This window comes from Hyperolius riggenbachi, chromosome 10, assembly GCF_040937935.1.
Source record: "Hyperolius riggenbachi isolate aHypRig1 chromosome 10, aHypRig1.pri, whole genome shotgun sequence".
NCBI lineage: Eukaryota > Metazoa > Chordata > Amphibia > Anura > Hyperoliidae > Hyperolius > Hyperolius riggenbachi.
In genome coordinates this window covers 52,223,901-52,242,170 of record NC_090655.1, presented here as the reverse complement: position 1 = coordinate 52,242,170, position 18,270 = coordinate 52,223,901, and the positions used below count along the sequence as shown (strand labels likewise).

At 42.4% G+C, this 18,270-nt stretch overlaps 1 protein-coding gene across 1 annotated transcript in view; it reads left to right on the top strand.

Annotated features, from left to right (window-relative positions):
• The window catches only part of HHEX (hematopoietically expressed homeobox), a 45,462-nt gene extending 29,145 nt beyond the window's left edge, over positions 1–16,317 (top strand). The window contains exons 2-4 of the mRNA XM_068255118.1: positions 1,157–1,335; positions 9,299–9,349; positions 15,865–16,317. Coding sequence (XP_068111219.1) covers positions 1,157–1,335; positions 9,299–9,349; positions 15,865–16,098 — 464 coding nt within the window. The 3' untranslated portion in view covers positions 16,099–16,317. The remainder of the gene's footprint in view (positions 1–1,156; positions 1,336–9,298; positions 9,350–15,864) is intronic.
• Positions 16,318–18,270: the final 1,953 nt, after the last annotated feature.

The window sequence follows — 18,270 nt, the reverse complement described above, 5'->3', positions numbered from 1 at the left end:
AGTTTTCCTGGGGGGCAGCCCATGATTTTTAGACAACCCTCTGGCCATTACATTGGTCATTGAATAGTAATAAATTGAATAGCATTGATGACAAAATACCTTGGCCTTCATTCACTAAAGCATTGCACGTGCAGAGTGCTAAGTAGTTTGCACGGGCAAAGCTGTTACTGATAGCGAGCTATTTCGTGCGCCCGAAACGTCGCACCGGTGTGCGCGCGAAACGTCGCACAGTCCGTGTGCATAGTACGCTTATCAGTCTATTTTGCATGCGAACGGAGCGACGTTTCGCGCACACCGTGCAGCGCTAAACTTTGCACGCTCAAACTTTTTTACGAGCATATTAGCGCATGCAAAGGCATTTTGCACGTGCTAAGGGGCTTTTCACTGGCGTGCTAACACTTAGCACACTTTAGTGAATCAAGCACCTTATATACTAGTGTATAAGCCTTATTTTTCTGCACAAACAATGAGCTGAAAAGTTACCCCTCTCGTCTTATATGCAAGTCAGTGGAGTAGAACGGATGTTGAAGCAGGTTTTGTTACTGGCAGAGAAGCGTAAGGATTGTGCGCTAGTGATCCTGTTCTTGCCAGCTGGCTCCCTGCTGTGTTCGTGCCCCCTATCCCCCCTGCAACATGGTGTGCAGAGTGCGCTGCTCAAGACTACCTGTGTCCCCTGACTTGTGGAGTGGAGCGTGCAAGCGGTGCAATGATCAGGGATTCTTCCTGTGTGACAATCGCTTTGTCTCATATTTACGACCCCATCTAGTAGCATCTTGAGACACAGCTGTATGATCCTGGCGCACATCTGGCTATGAGGAGTGGGGCTGACTTGTACTGGGGCACATCTGGCTACTGTGGACAGGGCTATACTGGGAAGGGGGCTTATACGAATGAATCACTTTTTTCTGGTTTCTGAGGGAAAATTGGGTACCTCGTCTTATACTTGGGGCGACTTATATGCGAGTAAATATGGTACTAAGTGTCAATATTAATTAGGAGAAATATCATAAAGGCAATGTGATGTTTGTTTTTTTCTGAATGTTTTTAGTTTTTGTTAGTTCTGTTACTGAGAGCTCTTAGCAATGAGAGGAAGATCAGCATGTGTCAGTTTTACACACTGCTAGTGGATAATACTGATTGTTCTGTTTCCATGCAGGTAAACCCCTCTTGTGGAGCCCCTTCATCCAGAGGCCCCTGCACAAAAGGAAAGGGGGGCAGGTCCGCTTCTCTAACGATCAGACCATTGAGCTGGAGAAGAAGTTTGAGACACAGAAGTATCTGTCTCCCCCGGAGAGGAAACGGCTGGCGAAGATGCTGCAACTCAGTGAGAGACAGGTGAGGAGGGGGCGGCTGCTCCAGGTGTTACTGTTAGGGACGAGTTGTGGAATTCCTGTTCTGGGAGGGACTTTATAGGATCTGATAGAATCCAAAAAGCTGAAAAAATGCTGAAAAAGTCCTCGTACTGTTCCCTTAGCTGTGAAATCCATGGTGCTAACCAGGGGCGTAACTGGGGGAAGCCGCCCCTGCGACTGCAGGAGGGCCCCAACTTCTAACCTACCATCCCTCTCTCTAATACTTCAGATCAGGTGTTTTTGTGGCAACACTTTATGGGTGTGGAGATCCTGATGGCCACACTTGTCTTATGACCCTTGTATGATGGACCCTCATGTTGTGAGGGTCACCAAGGGGAAGCAAGGGAAGTAAACATTGAGGCCCATTAAAGTTTTGCTGGTGGGCCCCATGATTCATAGTTGCGCTCTGGCGCCAACTTTCAGTTCTCTCAAAGGCTGTCTTGATTGGATGTAGTAAGGCGTTCCAAAGACTAGAGGCAGTCTCTAGCTCAAAAGTTTTGTAGTGGACTCTGGGGCAGAGCTGGGACAAGGTCCTCCAGCAGCTAAAGTGTGCCCCTGCATCCCTCCCTCCCCAGCCGGCACACGCTGATTGCTATTAAACTAACAGGCGCCACAGGGCCCTAAACAACTTAATCTGTAGTTATCTGGCTTGCAGTAACTTTTATGTATCCCTTTTTGCTTATTTATCTCTGCTTTAAACACAATAGGGGAATGATAGATGAGTGAGTTGTGCGCCCCTCCTACACTGCGCCCTGAGGCTGGAGCCTCTCTCGCCTCTGCCTCGGTCCGGCCCTACTCTGGGGTAACCATGTATTTGGATCCTGTTGATCTGAGGTTGTGGGAGGTGTGGTACAGTTATGCGGGGCCTAAATTGTGTCGAGATTTGAATGTTAGCATGCCAATTTTGAAAAAGATTCTCAATTTTATGGGCAGCCAGTGACGTGAGTAAAATATCGGTCATATGTGGCAATGGCAGGGATGTTTTGTGAACAGCCTTACAGCGTTGTGTACTAACTACAGGTGTTTCTTTGCAGAGCCTGTATAAAGGCCATTGTAAAGCTGCGTACACACGGACTACAACTGTCGCCGCAACCACGTGGCACGCGCGTGTATAACGCGTGTATAACGCGTGCGCCACAAACCGTCGCTAGTTAGAGCTGTCGCCAGGCGATTGGCGTGGCCAATCGCCAGCAACAGCTGTCGTAGCAAGTTCGCAGCAACTGTCGCTAGTCCGCCGTGTGTGTGCGGACTAGCGCCCACAACCCACTTACTATGGATGGAGCTTCCGGCGGGGGGAGGAACCTTCGGCGACAGCTTCCGCCGGATCGCTGTCCCTCTGTGCGCCGTGTGTATGGCTGTTGCACAGAGGGACCTGGCGACGAGCTGTCGCTGTTTTTTTTTTTTTTGGGGTCTCTTGCTACATTTGTGCCTCGTGTGTACGAGGCTTTATAGTCCTCCTGTGATGTGATGAAGGAGTGAACTAGAGTTGAAAGATGCTCTGGAGCAAGGTGGCTGAATCTTCCCTTTTTAAATACTGAGTGACACATCTAAGTTATGCAGTTTCTGGGGTTACTTACACATAATGAGTGGCTAAACGACATCTAACTCGCCACAAGACCTGTATAATTCATATGTGTCAGTAAGTAAAGCTTTGAGTTGGCAACACTTCTCAGGAGGTACGAGGTGCTTAATTTTTCCAATCAGTACTGCCAAGCTGTGAACAAAGTCAGAGCTATTTAGGTCCGAGCTGCCTACCCTCAGTGGTGCTGATGTAGACAGGAACTGCTTTGCTTCCAAGCGCTGACATCTGATGTCTACAACTTCAGTTTTGTAAGCATTTAGTTAAAGCGAACATGAACTCAGAATGCCCTCTCTGCTCTATAGGATACGCAACAGCATAATACCCTTTAAAAAAAAACATTTCTTTCTTACAGCTGATACAAATCCTGCAATAAATCTGCAGTGTTTCTACTTCCTGCTTTCATGAAAGCAAACATATTGTTAACATCCTGTGTTTACCAATGACCTATCTGCTGTGGCAGTCAGCTGACACAGCTGAGGGATCAAATTACAACTTGTACTTAGTCACAGATGAGGGGAATTTAGACAGGCTAAACTCCCTAAATACATACAGGGGGCATTTCTCTGTTTTCCTTCTGTCCTGTGCAAGAGTTCAGGTCGGCCTTAAGCCAGTAGTCCTTCATCCACCCAGTGATGATCGTAATCGGCCAATTACGATTGCACGAAATTACGAGTACCTTTTCGCATTTACACCTATAGGTAATTACGAATTGTTAATTCAATTGACTTTGGATAAGCATTCGTAATTACGCATGAATTTACATGTAATTTCGTGCCGACTTTGGCGCGGTGAATAGCAAAACCACCATACATGCTATTGCTACCAAAATTGCTACATATGTTAAGGAGAATATTGGGTACAAGTCAGAAAAATAATTTTTCAAAAAATGCAAAGAAAAATGGTTTATAATCTCAAAAAAAAAATGAATTTAAAGACATTGTTCTTTGTATTTTTAATGTTTGTGTGCACAGCGCATGCGTGAAAACGAAGGAAGTAAATACACTACAAAAGCACTTCTTGGGTCTTTTGCATGAACTGATCTTTTGCATGTGTGCAGCATCATTCGAAATATCCTTTTGTTCAAACCTTCCCGACAAACCAGAGAGACAGATTCCATCCTCATCTTCCAAAGATTTTTATCTCATGTGTGTACCCAGCTTTAAAGTGGATCCAAGGTAAACTTTTACTCTTTGCATAATTGTGTTCCTTACATATAGTTTATAGGGCATTCCTCAAGCCAAATACTTTTTTTTGTTTTAATACTCTAATTACTCTAATTCCCTATAAACTAAACAAGCCTCACCCACAGCTTTTCAGAGAGCCTTGGCACTCAGTCCCAGGTAGCAAGGGCTTATGGGAGCTCAGTCTGGGCAGGAGGAGGAGGAGGTTACTAGCCAGAGATTTCAGAGGCAGAGGGGAGGAGGGAGGAGGAGAGGGGACTGAATTTACACACAGGCAAGCTGATAGCATCTCCAGCCCTCAGCCTGAGACAATGTGACAAACAGAACATGGCTGCACTCATTGTATCACAGCAATAAATAATCATAAACTTTTGAAGCTGTTTGCAGCTAGATATGATGTGTTAACTATCTAAACTCTAGATAAGATATATAGACAAGTTACTTGTTATAGTTACTTTTTTATCTCGGACCCGCTTTAAGGTTTCCCTTACCTGGGCAGAGAGGACTGTTAAGTGAAAAGTAATGTGGGCCAGTTACTTGCTTGGGGCTTCTTCCAGCCTCCTGAAAACCTCCTGGTCCCTCACTGTCATTCTTTGCTGCTCCGTTCCCCCTGGTGTCTCCCTCCGTAAGCTGATCGGCTAAGCCCGTCGCTGGCCACTGCACAAGAGTGGCAAGCGTGGCCAAGAGCGTTCTTTACAGCCAAGGGTGTAGCAATAGCCATAGCAACTGCTATGGGACCCTGGAGCAGAGGGGGCCCAGGGGGTACTTCATGTATTCATTATTAACATTCTTGAGTTCTAATGATGCTGCACACATGCAAAAGATCCGTTCATGCAAAAGACCCAAGAAGTGCTTTTGTAGTGTATTTACTTCCTCCTTTTTCACGCAGGCGCTGTGCACACAAACATTAAGAAATATCGCCAGATCTCATGCACACCTTGCTTAACGAACAATCCTCTGCAGACCAGATCTGCCCGGATGGATTTGAAAAGATTGAGAGACAAATATATTTCATCTCTGTCTTTTGTGTAGTTTGCCTTCTTAAAACAGAAGGTATTTGCAATAATTCAGCTTTAAATGTGCGCGTGTGGTTACCCACAATGCATCACTGCCAAATATGCATATTATCTGCAAATTATCTCTTTATGCCCCTGAAGCCAGGCTTAAAGGGGCATAAAGCGATAATTTGCATATTCCGCAGTGATGCATTGTGGGTAACCACAGTCCCTCGCTTAAAGAGACACTGAAGCGAAAAAAAAAAATGATATAATGAATTGGTTGTGTACTATGAATAATTACTAGAAGATTAGCAGCAAAGAAAATATTCTCATATTTTTATTTTCAGGTACTGTATATAGTGTGTTTTCTAACATTGCATCATTCTCTAATATGTGCAGATTACACAACACTCTGCATTCAAAATGATTCTTTCAGAGCAGTCTGTGAACTAATGACCTCTCCTCTGGCAGAGGAAAAGTAAACTGTTCACTTACAGTTGAGATAATAAAAGTCAGAAGACAGCCCTCTCCACGACTTTGAAAGTCGTAGAGATTAATGGCTTTTTTGCATAGAGATAACAGCTGGAGTTTCTTAACTCTTCCTGTACTGGAAACAGTTACACTGATGTATCTGATCTTAATGTTTTATTTCTTAGCTGTGCGACACATACAAATCATAATATAATTTTTTTTTCGCTTCAGCGTCTCTTTAAAGCTGAATTATTGTAAATATCTTGTTTTAAGAATCAAAATTATTCTGAGCTATAGCATTGCTTTTTAGTAGGAGGACTTTTCGGTCTCTTTTGGTCCCCTATACTTTCCTAGTAGTTTGGGTCACCCAAGCTGCTTGGGTACTCTCTGTCTTTTATCAACTTTTTTTTGCAAAGATTATCTGATGGTCGTAGTTGAGATTTCGTTTTCCAAAGACTTTTATCTCCCGTTTGTACGCAGTTTTAGTACTTTAGGCCCTCTGAGTAGCATTTATTTTCTTTAATTTGTCAGTTAATATATCTACACTATGCTCTGCATTGTTCAATTCTGCTGTGTTTTTCCTGCATTCTCTGTAACCCAGACTTGTAATGTAATGTTCTTCTTGCTCACACTCCTCTGTGCTATACAGTAACATAGTGCCCTAATGTTCTCCTTTCTATTTGCTTTGTTGTAATATATTGCTGCAGTGTTTCTGCCACCTCAGCAGCTGCTACAGTATGTGTACTATCCCTCCTGCTACACCCGCCACCATCCACAGCATAAAATATTACAAAGAAATATGAAACTGGAATGTTAACAATTAAATATGAACAAAATCAGAGTAGGGCAGTTATTAGTTTTGTAGCTAAATGCTAAAAACCATCATTATTGTTATTTAATTAAATAACAGTATCTTTCATATCAGTGTAGAAATAAATATTTTTCAAGTACGTTACCTGGATAAACAAGGACAGTATGGTTATAGTAGCTGTTTAACACACCCACCACCTTCCAGTCAATATATGTAGATGGGACAGTTAAATAGAACAATACCAACATCCATCCAAGAAGAAAGAAAAAGAGCTGCCCATTAGAATATACAGTTTATACTTGCCAGCTCAGTCAGATTTATTAAACAATAAAATGTGATTAAATAGTTAAGTGTGAATTCCAGCAGTAGTGTTGCAAATAAGGCCAAGTCAAATTATTATAATTATTATTATTAGGCAGTTGTTACAGTATGGTCACCCTTCATGTGTTTTTTTCCATCTCTGGTGATGCAGATAAGATAAAAACAACATAGTAAGAATAATAGAAATATTATACACTTTAATCATTATTATGCTTATTATATGCTTATTAATTAATTCAATGAATAACTGTTCGAGGAACTGTTCTAGGGAACTACACTACAGTATTATTATTTTTATTATCTTCTTCCTTGAAATAGTTACAATAGTTTGCAATCTAATCCTGTAACAGGAAGTTCCAATGGTAACAACACAGCATAACTTAAAGTGGACATTTAAAGAATAATACAAATATTGTTATTAGTATTATTATATAGATAGTTATATAAGGAAGTATTTTAAACCTTTTTACTTTATTTATGTAATTTCCATATGTGGTAATGCAGGTAAGGCAAAAACAACAAATCAACAACAAAAACCACTTTCATATTGTGTGTTTAATCCTAGAGCAAAAAACGATATTATAGTAGCTATAAAATGCAGTATTTACAGTCTCGTCAGATAAATAAAAAATAATAATAATAAGTTTCCATTATTACTCTACTGACTTTAACTTCTTATTGCTGCCTAAATTATTATTTACTTTGTTTAAATGCTCGTCCCGTCGTTCAGTCGTCCGCACGCCGTCCCGTCGTTCGCAAAAATCAGACGTGTGTGTGTGGGCCTATAGGGCACTTCTGAAGGTGGCCACACACAATTCAATCAGACTATTTCATTTTATTCAAATTGGGTTACATGGTACATCTGTATTTTTATAATTAAAATATCCTTATAATCAAGAGTTTCTTAGGTTTAGTTGTTCAGTAATGCTTGATTGATTTTCATGGTAGAATTGGATTGGATGGTTGCTTTTAGAAATGATTGGATTTTCAGCAGAAATGTGGTTTATTATTGGATGGTGCAGGTACATTTCTAGCAACAACAAAAATAAAAAAATTAAAAAAAAGATTAGAATCTATTCATTGTTATTTCCTTATTAGACAAGCTTGGTATGGCCAGTCCTTAAACGACATCCATGGTGAAAATAAACAGATGAGATAAACGATTGTATCTACCCTCTTTTTCTCTTAAAAATGACTTTTTTAGATATTTCACAGTTTTATCTTATATTTAAATCTACTTTTTAAGTTTTTACTTTTTCATTGTCTCTGCTCAATGACACATTGGCTGAAGTATGCCAGAGCTCAAATCTATGAATTATCGACCCTTTTTATCTCTTGCCTGCTCTCAGAAGCCATTTACTGACAGGAAAGTGTTTTATGGCTGTAACTACTTATTAGTAAGGGTTATGCTATAGTCCGACCCAGTCCCATCCCGGACAGAAACTGTCACTTCATTACCTGATGTTTAACTCTTTTTCGGGAAGAGAAAGAAAAAAAGGAACACAGCATCGTCATTGTGTGCTAGGCACTGTACATACACATGTCTATCTCATCATGTCATATGTCACTTCGGTTGTCCTTTAAGCAATTCAGCCAAGTGATGTAGTAGATGGCTTGGTTTAATTGCTTAGGGTTGCAATCTATAACCCAAAGTTCTGTGTCTTTTGGTCAGTTTTTTTTTTTAAATCCACACTCTGGACAGTATTATTATTTTAGATGCAAAACCTGTGTGTCTTGTTACCATAACTTTCAGCTCATCTGATCTCTGCAATCATGTTATCTGTCTATAGGTTATAGCTGAACATGGGTTTGATAGCAGCATGATTCAGCAAGCGATCAGTGAAAATATGGGTCAACCCTCCAAAAAATAAATAAATGTTAGTTTCTTCAATAAAAACGATTGATTGTATAGAATTTTTTTATTTTTATTTTCAAACTGATTCAATTGATTTTCTTTCATCTGTGTATAGCTATTGGCCGTGGTGGAAAATTCTAATTGTTTTTTTTTTTATATTTTTTAATTGAGTAATGAGTACATCCGCCCGGTGGTTCACTCGTGGGTTGGGGGTTGCCGGCTGCCACACACACGCCTGATTATCTGCTGAGGTGGTCATTATTGGCCACCTTAACCGACTGTGTAAAAAAAAAAAAAAAAAAAATATATATATATATATATATATATATATATATATATATATATATATATATATATATATATATATATATATATATATATATATATATATATATACATACACCTTTTATCCTATCACATTGTTAGTGGGTGTGTTTATATATATAATGACAGTTGGTACTGTCTGATTCCCCCCCTCCCCCTCTTTGTCTGCCAGCAGTAAAGTTGATGACCTGCAGGCTCATTGTGGCTTAAACAATATGAGTGAATGACATGGCGAATATCAATTATTTCTTGATATATCTTCTACTTTCTAACTTCTCACTTTGCAATGTATTGATTTATCTTTTTCCCCCTACTACTATCTGTTGGTAAAGTTCCTGCTTAATGTGACTGTGTGTTAACCCCCTTCTGTGCTAATAAAGCTTCTCTTGCTCCCCCTGTGCAGGTGAAGACGTGGTTCCAGAATCGCAGGGCCAAATGGAGGCGTCTGAAACAGGTAAAGCAAATATATCGGTTTCTATGGAGAGTCTGCTGACCATCACCTTATCATGTAATGTGATCGGCCGTCCCCAGTTGTGTGCCCAAGTCATTTGCCTGGCTGTGTAAACTCTTCACCTTGATTAGAAAGGCAAACAGGCCTATGAGCGAACCGGGGAGCTGCTCAGCCAGAAGTAACGCTAAAAGCCTCTGGACTAGAAGCGGAGAGATGGCTGAGTACATGGCTGTCCCATAGTAGTGATTACACTGCTCACTAATTAATATGTCAGCCCATATGCCAGTGCTTATCTTATTACCGCCGCGGCTACGTCCATCGTGTTAATGAGCGACTGTATACAGTCTCATGTTTTCCTAAGGAACGTGAATACATTATTATTATTATGTTCACACCTGTGTCCTCTTCATCTCTGCTCAGGAGGTACTGCAGTGCAGACTCTCAAATTAAAGTGAACCAGAGACGAAGCACCCTCATGTATTTTACTATATATATCAGTGGGAACATTAGAGAAAACACCTACCCTGCTGTCAGTTTCATTCTTCACTGCTCAGCCTGCTTCTTATCAGCCCTGATAAAATCCCAGACTGAGCATTCAGTCTGGCTTTGCTCAGGAATCATTATAGCTGAACCATTATAGCAGAGCCAGTAGGGGGCAGGCTTGGGTTTGAAAAGACATCAGAGAAGACAGACTCAGCTGTAATGATTCCTGAGCAAAGCCAGACTGAATGCTCAGCCGGGGATTTTATCAGGGGTGATAACAAGCAAGCTGAGCAGTGAAGGATGAAGCAGAGAGCAGGGTAGGGGTTTTCTCTAATGTTCTCACTGATATATATGGTAAAATACATGAGGGTGCTTTGTCTCTGGTTCACTGTAAAGTGGACCTGAACTCAGAACTTCCTCCCTGCTCTAAAAGATAAGGACCAGCATAATAACCTTTGATGAACATTTATTTGTTACAGCTGATACAAATCCTGCAATCAACCTGTAGTGTGTATACTTCCTGCTTTCATGGAAGCAGACATAGGGTTAATATCCTGTGTTTACAAATTAGCTGCTCTGCTGAGGCAGCCAGGTTTCTTGAGCTGAGAAAGCGGAGAGATCACATTACGGTGGGGATTAGTCCCAAACGAGGGGAAATTGTACAGACTAAACTCTCTAAATACACACAGTGTGCATTTCTCTATGTTTTCTCCTGTCTTGTGCAAGAGCTCAGATCTACTTATATGCACAGAGACGTCCACTCAATTCCCGGTTCAAATCAAACAAACCTCTTTATGAAACAAAACAAAGGACACACATGTTATAGTGGTCAGCTGTGTCCACCAGACTGAAGCAGGAAAAAAGGGCGCTGCAATAGGACACCATACCTACTATATATAGATGGGATTTGCATTGCAAGTGGCCTTAGCGCCCAATTATTATTGTACATGAATTACCATTAATAGCTGCTAATGGCAGCTATTACCATTGCCACCTATAGCGATGGGGGGGGGGGGGGGACGCTAGGGTGTGGAGTCATTGGGGTTAGGCGCCGAGGTGGGGGTCCTTAGGCTCCATTTACACTTAATCCGTTGCTCTCAGTTAGGGCTTATTCACACTACAAGAGCTTTTTAGGCGCTAGTGATTTTGAAAAGCTCTTGTTAATGCAATGCTATGGGGGATTTTTACAAAATCACATCACTCCAGTGTGAACACACAAATAGGATAACATTAGCAAGAGCTTTTAAAATCACAAAGCGCTTAGAAAAGCTCTTGTAGTGTGAACAAGCCCTTATAACTGAACGGACAACTGATTTTCAAAGTAATGCTCATGTTTTTCTATGGCACTGTTCACACTTGACACTTTTTAACTGAAATCTTTTTCACAATGCACTGCTATGGAGAAGAAAAGAAAATGCATTCCAACTGATTAAGTATAAATGGGGCCATAGTGTTAGGCATGTGTGTGGAGTTAAGGTTAGGCACCACTAGACAAGTTTTAGAGTTAGGCAACACTGGGGAATGGGAAGTCCTGAGGTTTAGGTAGCGCTAGAAGGGAGTCCTTAGTGTTAGGCATCACTACGGGGGTTTTAGGGTTAGGCAGCGCAAGGGGAGATCGGTTAGTGTTAGCCATCGAGAGTGAGTGCTAGTGTTAGGGTAAGGTTAGGTTAGGCCATAGTAAAATGGTAAAGATTCCTGCACCTGACCTGACAAGACCTTGAGGGACTGGGAGAACCCAGCAGCCTCGGCTGACCAATGTAGAATGTGATGTGTATCCTATGTTTGATTTAATAAAGAAACCGATGTCGAGTGAACTGCTCTGTTCTTTTGCAGGTGGAGCGGCGTGCTGGTCCTGCTCCACCTAACTATCCACAATATTAGGATTGAGTGAAGGCATCCTGATGTGACCATAAGCATGCTTGTCTGATTACATGCATCACGCAATAAGTACACTTTCTTTTTTCTGACTTTCCATGGTCATAAGAAAAGGGACTGCCACCATAGTGACTTTTATGGACAATGCAGACATATTTAATACTTTATACCCTTCCCCTCACGGAAGAGAAAGTTTACAAAATTTGCTTTTGTTAGAAATAGCCATTAATAGTTTTTTATGTTGCCAATATTGAGGCTGGTAGACATGGGAAGATCTGAGTGTGCCTGCATGTCTGACCCGCCAGAGACAGAGGATGTAGTCGTTATGGCTATGTGGTCACATATACCTTTCTAAAAGTATCATGTGAGGTTAGAAAACTTCATGTTACACTTGAAAAATGCTCCTTTTGAGGTTTTGAAGGCTCTGGTTTAACACTTTAGCTGGAGAGAAGATGTTTGCCTCCAGTTTCAGGCTGGCATTAAAACCAGACTGTATTTCCTGTCACTGTACAACTGTTTCCAGTAGTTTTATGAAATTACAGATAGCTGTTAAAGAAACACAGGGCTGTTCTGGGTTAATTCTATTTTATATATGATTTTCTGGAAGAATCCATGGAGGCAGATTTAACAAAATCGGTGCAAGACAAACCTGAAGTGAAAAGACAAAAGGGAGAGGAGAATGCTCCTTGGTGTGCTAAGGCCCGTACCCATGACAACATTTTTGCTGGGATTTTTTTTTTCCACGACCAGCAATTGTTTTTTTTTTTATTCATGACGAACAACAATTTGTGGTATTTTATAACGGTGTTTAGCTATAGTTAGTTAAATGATGTGCAGTGATCGAGACTCGGGGAATTCCGCTGCAGACTATGGTTACGATCCCCATAGACTCCCACTCTAATTTACCGCGATCGTTTGAAGTCTTGTCCGTGTCCGTCGCTTGTTCCCATGGTACGCAATTATGGAAATAGATAGATTGGGGATCCGCTCGTTTGTCACATTGCCGTTGCTGTGGATCCCTGATCCATCTTTAGGTGAATACTTCGCTTTACCCTTTTATTAGAAAACTGAGGCCCATATGCAATTCACTTTTTCACCTGAGTTTTCTCCAAGGAGATCATTTTTCATCTTCTATTTAAAATCATTTCCCAGTACATTTCAACTGAAAAGGTACTGAAAAGTAGGTGAATAAGTACTATTAAAATTATTTTGAGTACTTCCTTGCTTTCTGGTGGCTTAAAATGCATTTTATTGACAAGTTTAAAAATATCACCTAGGAGAAAACTCAGGAGAAAAACTGAATTGCATATGGGCCTGAGTGTGCTTAAAATAACACATACAGTGGGATGGGAAAGTTTGGACAACCTTGTTAATTGCCATGATTTTCCTGTATAAATAGTTGGTTGTTACGATGAAAAATGTCAGTTAAATATATCATATAGGAGACACACACAGTGATATTTGAGAAGTGAAATGAAGTTTATTGGATTTACAGAAAGTGTGCAAACGTTTAAACAAAATTAGGCAGGTGCATAAAAGAAATGAAACCAATATTTTGTAGATCCTCCTTTTGCAGAAATTACAGCCTCTAAACGCTTCCTGTAGGTTCCAATGAGAGTCTAGATTCTGGTTGAAGGTATTTTGGACCATTCCTCTTTACAAAACATCCCTAGTTCATTCAGGTTTGATGGCTTCGGAGCATGGACAGCTCTCTTTAACTCACACCAAAGATTTTCAATTATATTCAGGTCTGGGGACTGAGATGGCCATTCCAGAATGTTGTACTTATTTCTCTGCATGAATGTCTTAGTGGATTTTGAGCAGTGTTTAGGGTTGTTGTCTTGTTAAAAGATCCAGCCCTGGCGCAGCTTCAGCTTAGTCACTGATTCCTGGACATTGGTCTCCAGAATCTGCTGATACTGAGTGGAATCCATGTGTCCCTCAACTTTGGCAACATTTCCAGTCCCTGCATTGGCCACACAGCCCCACAGCATGATGGAACCACCACCATATTTTACTGTAGGTAGCATGTGTTTTTCTTTAAATGCAGTGGTGTTTTTCCTCCATGCATAACGCCCCTTGTTATGCCCAAATAACTCAATTTTAGTTTCCTCAGTCCACAGCACCTTCTTCCAAAATGAAGCTGGCTTGTCCAAATGTGCTTTAGCATACCTCAAGCGGCTCTGTTTGTGCTGTGGGCAGAGAAAAGGGCTTCCTCTGCATCACTCTCGCATACAGCATTTCCTTGTGTAAAGTGTGCCGAATGGTTGAATGATGCACAGTGACTCCATCTGCAACAAGATGATGTTGTAGGTCTCTGGTGCTGGTCTGTGGGTTGTCTCTGACTGTTCTTACCATTCGCCACTTCTGTCTATTCGAGATTTTTCTTGGTCTGCCACTTCGAGTCTTAACTTGAACTGAACCTGTGGTCTTCCATTTCCTAACTGTGGAAACTCACAGCTGAAATCTCTGAGACAGCTTTCTGTATCCTTCCCCTAAACCATGATGGTGAACAATCTCTGTCTTCAAGTCATTTGAGAGTTGTTTTGAGACCCCCATGTTGCTACTCTTCAGAGAAATTAAAAAGAGGAGGGAAACGTACAATTGACCCCCTTAAATACTCTTTCTCATAATTGGATTCACTTGTGTATGTAGGTCAGTGGTCACTGAGCTTACCAAGCCAATTTGAGTTCCAATAATTAGTTCTAAAGGTTTTGAAATCAATAAAATTACAACAGTGTCCAAATTTATGCACCTGCCTAATTTTATTTAAACCATTATTGCACACGTTCTGTAAATCCAATAAATTGAATTTCACTTGTCAAATATCACTGTGTGTATCCTATATGATATATTTAACTGACATTTTTTATCGTTCCAACCAATGATTTATACAGGAAAATCATGAAGATTAACAAGGTTGCCCAAACTTTCGCATCCCACTTTACAAGATACAAGATAAAATGAGATCAGGCTTTTCTGCTTATTTGAGGACACCTCAAACTGACAACGCGTTTTGATGCACAGTGTCTTCCCCAGGTCAGCTGACCTGAGGAAGATGCTGTGCGTCGAAATGCGTAGTCAGAATGAGGTCCACAGAGCTGGCTACACAGAGGGGATGCTCCACTTCACACCAGGCATGTTACTGATCACACCATCTGTTTGATTTCGGTGGATGGCGAAGCCAGGAAGGAATTCCCTCAAATAAGCAGATAAGCCTGATCTAATTTGTATCTTGTGTTTGCTCTTTTAAGTGCACTCAGTTCTATAATATAACAATAATTTACCAAGGAGCGTTCTCCTCTCCTTTTTGTCTTTTAGCATCTTCAAATAGTGACCCCCACAGCCTGGGGGCCATCTTGCCAGGGTCATAAAACAAGTATGGTCATCGTAATCTTCAAAACCATAACAAGCGTGGCCACAAAAACACCTGAGCTTAAGCACGATCCCTTTATCAGAGGGAGCGAAGGAGTAGTTGGGGGCCCCCCTGCAGTCACAGGGGCCGCTCTCCTGTAGTTACTGGTTATGCCCCTGATGTGAAGGACAATACAGGGCATACATGGAAGTTTGGCGCATAGGGCTTTCTGGTAGGGTGAGCCTTCATTCGGCTTACCCTGCTGCTGCACAAATTCGGAAAGGGGGAGAGGGGGGGGGGGGTGAGTGTGTTGCAACTCAGGAGAAGTAATTTGGGGTCTGGCAATTTACAGGGAGCTATAAAGAGTGGATCTGATGGGGGGGGCATCTGAGGTAACTACTGTAACAGGGGGAAACACAGCACTGCTGGAATAAAGGGGAAGGGGGTCAGGACCAAGGTTTGATCTGGGGCCCTTTGGCTTGTGACTACACCCCTTTACTCACATCTGTGCAGGGTTGCTTGATTGGTGATGGATCATAGGTACTTTTTTTGCACAGGGGCAATCTGAGGTTGACTTAGTATCTGCATGTTAGAAGTTCACTCATCCTTTAACTTTGGTTTCAAAATAGCTGTGCAGTCAGTCATGATGGTTGTAAACAAGCTCCACCCTTACAATAATGAATAGGGCCCAGCAGTGTTTGTGTGAGAACCATGTGCCTCGCATTTCTGAAACTTACTATCATAACACTGTTCGTGGAGTTTCAGGCGCAGTTCATTAAAATGCTAACTGACATTTCTATTTTAGGAGAACCCCCAGGGAAATAAGAAAGAAGAAACTGAAAGTCTAGAGAATGACTGTGAGGAGGGACAGGAGAACTGTTTGAGCATCGAGCAGAAAAATAAAGACTCTTCTATAGACGGTTCTCAGTGCTCCCCCTCCCCTAATTCCCAGGAGAACCTCGACACGGACATTTCAGAGGACTCTGACGAAGAGGTGGACATCGAAGGCGACAAAGGCTTTTACAAGTGTGCCCACTGATACTTGTCTCACCAAGGACCTTTAACTCAGCAACTCAGCTTGCACTTTAACTGGGATCTTCAACCCCACCCCTCCACCCCCCCATACCTCCATGGGGTAAGGACAAGAGTACATGACGACGTACAGTGCCTTACATGCAATGTAAATAAGGGTTTGTCAATGAATGGTCAAATGTCTGTGTCTGGCTGTGTATTTAATTTAAAGCGTACCTGAGATGGGGCCACAGCATAAAAATATACATACCTGGGGCTTCCTCCAGCCCCCTCCGGAATGATTGCTCCCATGCCGTCCTCTTCTGGCTCCCCATCCGCCTGCAACTGGCCCCATAAAATCCACCAGTCAGCGCAGGCACAGTCCAGCAAGGCGCACTCTCCCATCTTGCTCTCATTGCTGGAAGCATTCTGCGCACGTGTAGTAGTACTGTGCAGGCACAGAGTGCCACCCGGCGATGTGGACATGGTGGTACTGTGCACACCTGGCCGTGCATGCACAGTTGGCCCCAGACCGGAGGAATTACCGGAGCCAATTGCGGCGAACAAGGAGACAAAAGAGGATGGCATGGGAGCGATCGGCATGGAGGGGGCTGGAGGAAGCCCCAGGTATGTATATTTTTATGCTGTGGCCCCATCTCAGGTTCCCTTTAAGGGATTCCAATGTTTTGTAAGACATGTATTTTTAATATACAAGTGCCTATTTTTTTTATTTTTTTTAATATATACAAAACTTGAAGACTTTCCACTGGAATTAATAAGCTTTAGCAAAGCTTTAAGTGGCATTAAGGAGAACTTCGAGATGATGCCTTAAATAAAAGTATCCCCAAGTTATGTTAGTTATTGTAGTTACATTTTTCCGTTTGCAAACTGCATTGACAGAAAATACTGAAAACTGCCTTTCCGTTCAGCTTCTGTACTGAAATTTTTTTTACGTGAATTAACGTAAATGAGCTTTGTAATAAGGTCCAGTCAAATGTAACTGTGTTCATTTCAGTAGCAGTAATGTACCGTGTTAGCCATCAGGAAAAGCAAGAAGTTTTAAATCTGGAAGATGATACCATTTATTGGCTTACTTAAAGAGGAACTGTAACATAAAAAGATCCCCTGGGGGGTACTCACCTCGGGTGGGGGAAGCCTCCGGATCCTAATTAGGCTTCCCACGCCGTCCTCCATCCGTCAGGGGTCTCGCTACAGCCCTCCGTGGAGTCCGGGCAGCGGTGACGTCATTATTTACCTTCCTGGCTCCTGCGCAGGCGCTCTGACGGCTGTCGGCTCCGAACTACACGGAAATACCCGATCGCCGTCGGGTCCGCTCTACTGCGCAGGCGCAAGTTTCCTGCGCCTGCGCAGTAGAGCGGACCCGAATGAGATCGGGTATTTCCGTGTAGTTCGGAATGGAAAGCCGCCACAGCGCCCCCGCTGGAGCCAGCAAAGGTAAATATTGAAATGACAGTCGGCACAGTCGCCGGCTGTTCGGAGGGCTGCGGAGAGACCCCCGTGGGACAGAGGACGGCGTGGGAAGCCTCATTAGGATCCGGAGGCTTCCCCCACCCGAGGTGAGTACCCCCCAGGGGATCTTTTTAATGTTACAGAGTCTCTTTAAAAGAAAAAAAAGTGTAAGCTTTCGGCTAATAAGCCTTCATCAGACTCCATTTCTGTATGCTCCTTTATACAGGAACAGAGTCTGAAGAAAGGCTTATTAGCTGAAAGCTTACACTTTTTCTTTTAAAGAGAACCCGAGGTGTGTTTAAAGAATGTTATCTGCATACAGAGGCTGGATCTGCCTATACAGCCCAGCCTCTGTTGCTATCCCAAACCCCACTAAGGTCCCCCTGCACTTAGCAATCCCTCATAAATCACAGCCGTGCTGTGAGGCTGTGTTTACATCTGTAGTGTCAGTCTCAGCTGCTCCCCCGCCTCCTGTCCCTGCCCCCGTCCCTTCCCTCCCATCAGCAGGAAGGGAAGGGATGCAGGCGGGGACTGGAGTTCTGCAGGAGGCGGGGAGAGCAGCAGACTGACACTATAGAGATAAACACAGCCAGCTCTGACAAGCTGTTTGTCAGCAGCGTGGCTGTGATTTATGAGGGATTGCAGAGTGCAGGGGGACTTTAGGGGGGTTTGGGATAGCAACAGAGGCTGGGCTGTATAGGCAGATCCAGCCTCTGTATGCAGATAATAT